The following is a 9,480-nucleotide window of genomic DNA, read 5'->3' as shown; positions in this document are numbered from 1 at the left end:
AATACGGTAATAATTATCAAAATTACTACTCATTTTAGGGGTTTTTCCATCTTTTTTTTTTTTTGGTGGAAATAAACTAGTGAATCATAAAAAAAAAAAATGAATTTTCCATTTCTATATAGCGCATTAGCCTATGTCTAACACACTGCAATGTTTCTATGCACTCTGAGCTTAGCTCAGTTGGGTAAACTGATGGTAGCCACTGTACGTGCGTTGAACCGTGGAAATCTCTGGTCCCCGGTTCAATTCCCATCTGCTCTGCTCCTCCTTGTGTTTCAGTTGGAGGACTGAAATGCAAGTTACGAGAGCAACGTCTTTCGCGGACGAGACGTTTATAAGTTGGTCCCGTACGCGAGCGTCCCGTACAGTATGACCCAAACACGTTAAAGAACGTACACTCTTTGGAAAAGAGTAGGGGATTGTCTCCCGGTGTATTGCCCAATTAACCACCAGAAGGACTCCACTGGAAACAAGTCTTCTTCCGACTTATAGTGGTTCACACCGAAACACTCTTATCCTATCTAAAAATTAAAAAGGAAAAAAAAAAAAAGAAAAAAAAAAAAAAAAAAAAAAAAAAAAAAAAAGAAAAAAGGAAAAAGAAAAAACATACAACAAATTACTTTTCGACAACTGATTATAACGACTTTTAATTTGTTTCAGCATTCTATAAGTATGCACTATTTTCTTTTGTTGTTTTAGTTGACACTTTTGTAATAATATTGTTATTATCCATAAAGTGTCCGTGTCTGCTTGTAAAAGTACCATCGAATACCAATAGTCCCTTATGGATAAATAACTGTGCTCCAATTATGAAATAATAAGTACAGATGAGTTTGTGGTTATTTTCTTTTATTTGACATTCTAGTGGCATTTTTGTTGTTGTAAGTTTGTTTGGTTCTTGTGTGCAAGATCTGGCCTACCACGTGAAAGAACTTTCTCAGCCATGAAAAGGAATACCCTGACGAATAATCGTTCCCACCTAAATAGAAAAAAAACCCCCAAAAACTAACGAATATAGTTGATATTATAAGATTTATCGATGGAGTGCCGTTTCAAGAATTGCGTTGGAGGAACGTTCATTAAAAAAAAAATATGATGATAATAATTATTTTACTTTTATTCTGTTGCTGTTGTTGCTGTGGGTGTCTGTGGTTGTTTTTATTATATTGTTTGATATTATGTTACTGTTTGGCATTGCTATTTCTATTTATTACTATTGCTAAATTGTTATTGTTATTTGTTTATTGCTGCTGCTACTGCTGTTGCCATATTGATTGTTATTGTTATTTAGGCCTATTGTAGGCCTATTGGTATTGTAAATAGGACTAGTCCTAGGCCGTGTTTAAAATTAAATGAAGAATATTTGCAAACAGTTTTAAATTGATGTGACGGTTTACTAAATAGAGTAAAAATAAACAAGATAATTGAACTTATCAGGAATTTACGTATAAACCAAAATAGGCCTACATGAAAACATGATCCACGAACAAGAAAAAAAAAAACCCCGGAAAGATGAGGGTTTCGAAAAGTGTCAAATAATGGACTGAGTGGCATCAGGGCGGGAAGTGATTGTACGCCTATAATCTAAGGAATCCATGAACAGCAGAGTTCAGGTGTAACGGTTAGCCTTGACATCGGCAGTTATCAGTATTAATAAAGAAAATAGGGAAAGAAGAGAGGCAGGCGACAGGATCAGGTCGCAAAATAACTGCAAGTCATAGCCCATCTTCTCATGAATGCAAACAGGGGCATGGGCTTTTATCACGGAGCACTTTGACTCGGATACTTGTTTGTTGTCTTTAAAATAATACAAAGCGGAATAAATTGCTTTTGGATTCCTTTCCTTTCCTTTTTTCCCTTTCCTTTATATTTATAGTAGATCTCTAGGTAGGATAGGCTTTATATAATTGTATTGGCGGTATAATTTTGCGCTTGGACAGTACAAAACTTTTGGAACTTTAAAGGCAGACTGACTAGCGCCCTCTTTATCTTCAAGAACTTGACAAAGAACTTGAAGTCTTCCAAATCGTCATAAAACCACTTTGCGCATAAAAACGTACAAATTGCACCGACTTCCATGTGTAAACTTCAACTTGTAGAATGTAATGTTATAGAGAAGTCGCCATAAATACAATTTATATATTACTATTACACATAAGCTTGTTATTAAAAGGTACAATATAGTGACATGGACATCACATTATTAAACTGTTAGGTACCTGGTTAATATTATTAAAGTTTTGTGACGTATATTATTTTCTAGTGTGATTTGCGCAGATTCAACTAGTTCTTTAAAATGTAATTGTCATTCTTAACTATTCTGATTTTATTGATGACGATGGTTGTTGAGAAATTCATAGAAATATATAAACGCTGCAAGACAAAAAGTCCAATTTAATAATAATAATAATAATAATAATAATAATAATAATAATAATAATAAAATAACAATAATAACAATAAAAAAAAAATAATAACAGATATAAGAAATATCACACCGATGCTTTTTGTTACTGCTGAATTAATAATACTCAATAGTTCAATTTAAGTTGGCCATAGACATAAGACGTATAAACACATACCGTACACAATCAAATATATATATGTTCATAAAATTATAAGCGAATGAATGACTTCTCATTGATGAGGTTCCTTATTTAATATAGGCCTATATATTTAAATGCATCAAATAACAAATGGAACTGTTTAAAACATCCTAGCACGTTGCTAATATTTAGAACACATTTTTCCTTGATCTAAAGCACTGACGAAGTCTTGAGGAGGATCAAGATGAAATATCTGCTAATATATTACGTCTAAGCTATATATATAGCTGAGGACAGGACGAAATATTTGTGTGCAATTAAATACTTATGTTCTTCCAATACGTCAACCGTGTCATTTGATTTTATCAATGTCTCTATTGTTATATATATATATGATTTTAGGTTCTTATCTTTTTTTAAATTCTTATTTTATAATTATTTATGTTAAGCCCATCGAAGTTCCGGCATTTTCCGCTATAGAAGTACAACATTGTTATAATATTATTATTTATTCGAATATATCATTATCTAAAGTTTACTTTAGAAATCGTGCTTCGTGTCCTTATCCAAAGTATGGACAGTCATATTTAAATCAGTTGAATAAATAAATAAATATGTAAACAAGTTTTATAGCAGTGATAATATGCTGGTTATTATAAACAAACACAGACGCATTAAAATCTAAATCTATTAACAAAATTAATTTTATAACATTAAGATAATGTTTCAAATCTGAGTACTTCATAAAGTACATTAAGTGGGACAAGGACATTAGGCGATTACAAGTCTTTAAAATACCATTCAAAACCCTTGAAAGGTAAAGTCAGGGCGATGACCGTTGCGTAGTCTCGTGTTGGTTTAGCAACGTCTATTTGATAATTGTAATAGGCTGACAAACAACCTAACGAACGACGATATTCACTCTTTCTAGCCGTTCAATCGCAGGCTTACCTTTGCTTTTCAATGGTATGCGAAGAACGTAATAAATATTCATGAGGAAATATTACATCACTCGGATTGAGGTAATTGATTGGTCAAGGCGCTCCTGTAATGACAAAGCGACCTGTCAATCAAGGGTGCGGCGAGGCTTTGATGTAGTTGCCTTTGAGCTCTGTATACAACCGCCAGGATACGTGAGTGCCGCGCGTGGATTTTTTCAAAGCGGAGTGTAGATAAAATTCGAAGATTTTACACCAAAACAATATCTGCTTAGGCCTAGGAAGATATGCCACAACAGCCTAGTGGGGCTGGCGAGGATTTAGCTGCCGGAGATGAGACGATTTCCTTCAAAGACGAAGGTGGCCCAGGCGAAATCCCGACGAAGAAGTTGGCCGATTCGACCACGTCTAGTCGGGATCTGAACGATATAAAATCTAGCCTAGTGACTGAAGGGGAATGTAAGAACTCCAGCGACGATCAGGTTTGTTATGATTGCTTTATGACTTTTACAACTATTACTCAAAATACCTCGACGATCCTTAAATATTTTAGTTTGTTGTCTCGGCTTTTTATAGAATCGTTTATCATTTTACAGCGTGGTATTAAGCGACTAGCCCCCGATTATGGTGAATCAGTGAAAGACAGCGTAAAAGAACAACCACTATTTCGGATATACGACACTGTTGGGGGTAAGTAGAAAACTTTAGCACGGTGTGTATAGTGAATTTAGATAGATCATCACTTCACATTACTTGTATTTTGGATGAGTATTATAACTATATTGTAGTTATAATTACATAACTGATATGGTGCGGGTTGTATTTTTATTAAAATTTATTTGGTGTTGTCTTCATTCGTAACTTGATCTTAGTTAGCCTGGTGGTGGTAAATCGCCACCGTGCTCGACGTTAAACCGGGTTTGACCTCAATGCTTGTTGTTTTTCAGGCTCGTCTAAGCTTGATCATTTTCGATATGGACAACATTATCGGTTTTTCACCGGCGGTTACCCAAGTGCATCGATGCTGCCTACGGTATGTTTAGCCTAAGTTAATGATATAATATACATAGGACGGTTTTTAGCTTCAATAACCTTTCAGTCACTGGTTCCTGAGCGCCTCTTTGATGTTTTCATAAAAGCCTGGCTGGGTTCTGTTCTTGGTCAATGGACCAAGTATTGTATTCATTAGAAGTGAAAAGATCCATGCTGAATGGGGAGGGCATTGTTTACTCTGCTCCCCTTTTATAGGGTTTTTGTGTTGAGGTTGGATTTAGCACTACTTAATGTATTGTCATTGATTGGGGAACTCATTAAGTCCCACTTTCCTCTGCTTGATGGCCTTAGTTCTGTCAGTCAACAAAACACCAACAGATACCTAGGCCTATAATTATCTGCTTTCTAAATGCCTATACAATCAAACCATTTGGAAAGATGATGAAACCCACAAAAGAATTTTATCTAGCTGGAGAAAATAATGAATTGTTCTACAAAACACCATTAATTGTCTTCATTTCCCCTCTAAATTCACTGTACAATGATTGATGGATGTCACTTTATATATAAATATATATCGTTGACTATTTGGAAGTCATTTAATCATTTAAAAACTATATTACCATCTAAAGTCATACTTAACTGACCATTTTATTTTATGTTTCTTGTGATTGTTATGTTTGCTTTTTTCCTAAGTTCACCAAGACAGTATATATTTACCTTGGTTTACTATGCTATGAACTGTGAATTACAGTCATATGTATTTAGATTTGTGTACTTAATAGTAATATTTCTATGTTCTATGTATATTACTATCCACTTTTTCTTAATTAATAATAGTGTTTTTAATTTAGGCATTACTGATTGATAGATTTATTGGTCTTTTTCATATCGTCAGATGATTAACGATTATATAGTTAAATTATTTGGTCATTTTCTCTCAGTTTTGTGGCACATATAAAATTGTTACAGTACAGTATGTTCTTAAATTCTGAAAACCTTGATAGTTTAAACTTAAAATAAATAAAAGAATGAATGTAACAATTTACAAATTGTTTGATAACTTGCTGAACAACAGGAATAAAGACTGACATTGAGAAAGTTGCAGTAAAAACCTAAAAAATATTAAGGTTTGTCTACTGTATATATCAAACCATGCAGAAATCTTTCATGTTTTAACTAAAGTTAAAATACAGTTTATTTGTTGTAGACTAGATGAACTTTAAGACCAGGATTTTTCACAGTATTTTGTACTTTGTGATTATTCTGTGGCCCCAAGGATCGGGCATACTGTCTTTACATAATGTTAAACATAAGTGACAGTTTCTATGTCAAATAATTCAAACATTGCATTGTAGAAAAAAATAGAGACTGGGTTTTCATCTAGATTAAAATAAATAAACTTTTCAAATTTTCTAGAAAATCTCTGCCATAAATTAGGACTCCACTTAAAATAAAGTAAAAAAAAAACATTAAAGAAATGTAAGCATTTTATTTAATCATGCATTAACAGAAGTTTGTATCATCCTGGCAGTCTTTCGAACAACTACTGTATGCATCAATTATTTTTTTTGTTTGTTTATATAAAATAGGACTGTTGTTACATAATATAGTATGTTTCAAATCAAAAATATTTTCATAAGGGGGAAATTCGATCTAATTATTGTTATACAGACAATATACTTTGTAAGAAGAATCCATTCGATCTCCTTGACACGACAGATTCTCTGACAGCTAGTCTCCAAACAATATGAATTTGAGATCTTATTTTGTTTCTCATAGTCTGTGGAACTACCATACCTTATGAAATTTCTCATTGTATAAATATTATTCATTTTGTTTGTAAAAACTCTGTGGAAGAATCATCAACATGGAGCTTATTGGATCGATTTAATGGATTAAATATTTAATTTTTTTTTTATATAAATGTATGAGCCCCACTATGTAAAGGGTTTCAAGTAGTCAGGAATACAGAGATTATAAGTGGTCAGTGATAGTCTAGAAAATTCAGCATTTTAAATCACCAATTTCCAAGGGGAAACTTGCCATATGACTGCACAGCTGAGGTATAATATTAATTGGAGAATTTACTAAGACGGTATTTGAACTTCGAAACTGGCAAAGTTTAACAAAAAGGTGGGCAAGCCTGTCACGTACTGGCACTAGGCTAGTATGTTGCGCCTTTCCTTTGCATTGCACCTTTGAAACCCATTGGTAAACCATTCACAAGCCATCAGCAAAGAACACATTTCATGTGTATAATTTATGACTGTGAAAAGGAAACATTATTAGCTGGGCCTAGCTATTTCCAGCAGGACTTATTCTTAATAGTGGGAAGCCTGGTCTACATGCTTCAAAGCATGACCATATGAAGTTTGATAGATAGTATTGGCTTAGAGATAGACGTGATTGGGATAAGATGACAAATAATATCGATACTTAAGAGATTATTTTTTGCTTCTCAGATCATACAACAACATCCAGTTAAATGCCCACATAAGCAGGAATAATTTTGCTGCAATAAAATTCATTTAGCTGGATACATTTGGTGAATTATATTTATAAATATTATTACTATATTAAAAAAAATATTTACTGTGAAAGTGAAGATTTGTATTATTTGGAAATCTTGTATTTTCTGCACGTTTATGGAAGCAGTAAATTTAAAGATTTTTTCATGCTCAAAAATTTATTTTGTCAAAATAGTAAATGTTATAGATTTATTTTGTAAATTAATGGATACATGTGCATACAATAAGTGGGACTTGTGAAGTTTAATACATCATTGTCTTGTATTTTTAACATGACTGAGTGGATTGTTTTTGATGCTCATAATATAGAAAATCTGAATAGTTCAGCAAATAGCATACTTATGCCATACAGCGCTGGGGTGTATGCAGGATTTGGCAGTAGGGAGTAGAGTACGTAAGAGTCCACACCATCTCTGCCCCACCATGGTTGGGGCTGGGGCGAGAACATTTTGAGAATATGAACCTCCAGATGCCCACTCTTTGTACCTTAAAAATCCACCATGGGTTTAGGATACATTTTCCTAAATTTATTTTTCATCAATATTTTTCCTAACACATAGAGTACTAGTATTATTCAGGCCTGGTCTTTTTTTGTGTGTGCCTCCCATCCATGGAAGTTATTAAAATCATTACTCCAGTACCAAATTTTTTCTGTACACTATTATTTAGCCCATTATTGTTCGACTGGAGTAAGAAAAGGCCTCTTGAAAGTCATGATGCCTTCGCCCTTAGACACGACTTTTTTTATTCCTTGTTTCACAAACTTATTTTTTTTTAAGATTGTTAAAGGAGGGCTGAACAAAATAAAAAATTAAATTTTGTTTTCTTATTTAGTGAATGGTGTTGCAAAAATATCTGGACATTAGAAAATAAAAATAAAATTTTATTGTTGAATGAAAACAGTTTAGTAATGAAATGGTTAAATGATTTAAATTTATATAATTAGGAAGAAATATACATATCTTATTTTCAGAGATATCAAGGCAGTGGCAAGCATAATAATAATAAAGAAAAATTAGTGTTTTTTTTCCTGAAATTTCCATTTTTTCATGGCGGCGGGTGTGCTAACTGACATTTTATAGTTGGGTAAATCAACGACGACAAAAACAAATCTTAAAAATCTGTTAAATGAACAAACTGTGCAATATGATCAGTACTTAATTAAATCCGTTTATTAATAGACAAATGTCGTTTCTTATATGTTAATAGGCAATTATGTTTTGAGGATTTTCACCAAAAACATCAGTGAATCGGCAAAAACTGAACTCTCATTTCAGTGTCTCATTAAAAGCTTCAACAATATCTTACTTTACTATATACCCTGAATAATAAAAGCCAATGGTTGTTGTTAATGAGAAATTCTGCACTTTCATTGACTAAGGTTTTCATGTTATGTTTTATATGGCCATGAAATATATGTTGTAATAGATAAAATTTCTCTTTTTCTATAAAAATGTTGCTTTTGTGGTGGAGGAACCCAGACACTGGTTTTGTGTTACTTAAAGATGTCTCAGTGTTGTTTACAGTATGCCACATGACCTTTGACACCCAATTTACTTTGGCTGTTTACCAATAGTGATGTTTTGTTTGTAGAATATGTGGAGACAGTCCATTATGTCAGTAATTTCATTTTCAGTTGTTTGTATCTTTGTTTTAAAATAACAAGTTATAATCATGTGAATAAAGGTTCATTTTCTGAATTAACAGATAATTGACACTTGCCAGCAGATTTTACATTGATAAAACTGTAATTAGAATCATCATTTTGAAGAACAGTAGATTTAAAAAAAAAAAAAAAGGTAAATGAATAAAATGTAATGTAACCATGGTTTTATTGAGTTAGTGAACAATATTTTATAAAGTTGCTGACAAATACGAGATACTGTATAACAATATAACTAGTTGTGGTGCCAAGGATGGAATGATGGCCCCGATCGAGTTGGGTGCTGATTGGAATGTAAGTTGGCATGGTCAGGGATCGCTTGGAACCTCTCGGAGTAGGTCCAGAGAGATTTCCTGGAAGCTATGAAAATGTAGACATTTGCTTTATTTAATTGATTTTAGAGTAACAATCTAAAAATAAGGCCAAGTAAAAAAAAAACATGTTTCACGTCCGGCTTTTTTTTTAAATTGAGGAAGCGGCCTTTTTTATTTTTTATTTTTCAAAATGGCCGCCATTCTACAGACTTGTTGACATTTCCCGTCTAGTTTTGTTCAACATATAAAATTTCGGAATCATTGTTACTGTATACAATCGGAATGTTCCCGATGTTACGTCTCAGACGTCTTCACATGAAACTATTCCATACAATCTGACATAGAGGGCCAGTATAAGGAAAAATTTTAGAATTCATCGGAAATCATCGGCCGTATTCGATTGGGACTTTCGTGCTCTGCTCAACGGAAACTGCTCAACGAAGTTAACGCTTGGAATTTATCGTTGAGTTTTGTACTCAACGGGATAACATACTC

At 33.0% G+C, this 9,480-nt stretch overlaps 1 protein-coding gene across 4 annotated transcripts in view; it reads left to right on the top strand.

Annotated features, from left to right (window-relative positions):
- Nucleotides 1–3,628: 3,628 nt before the first annotated feature.
- Nucleotides 3,629–9,480, top strand: part of LOC117103625 (transcription factor 7-like 2) — a 10,396-nt gene continuing 4,544 nt past the window's right edge. The window contains exons 1-3 of one of the 4 annotated variants that reach the window (XM_033244208.1): nt 3,629–3,966; nt 4,081–4,174; nt 4,432–4,517. In XM_033244208.1, coding sequence (XP_033100099.1) covers nt 3,772–3,966; nt 4,081–4,174; nt 4,432–4,517 — 375 coding nt within the window. In that variant the 5' untranslated portion in view covers nt 3,629–3,771. The remainder of the gene's footprint in view (nt 3,967–4,080; nt 4,175–4,431; nt 4,518–9,480) is intronic. The other 3 variants (XM_033244210.1, XM_033244211.1, XM_033244212.1) reach the window with 3 other exon arrangements.

This window comes from Anneissia japonica, unplaced genomic scaffold (genome assembly GCF_011630105.1).
Source record: "Anneissia japonica isolate Jap-2015-1 unplaced genomic scaffold, ASM1163010v1 scaffold287895_len483588_cov180, whole genome shotgun sequence".
Taxonomy (NCBI): domain Eukaryota; kingdom Metazoa; phylum Echinodermata; class Crinoidea; order Comatulida; family Comatulidae; genus Anneissia; species Anneissia japonica.
Note: the sequence above shows the minus strand (reverse complement) of the source record. Positions and strands in the feature narration are given on the sequence as shown.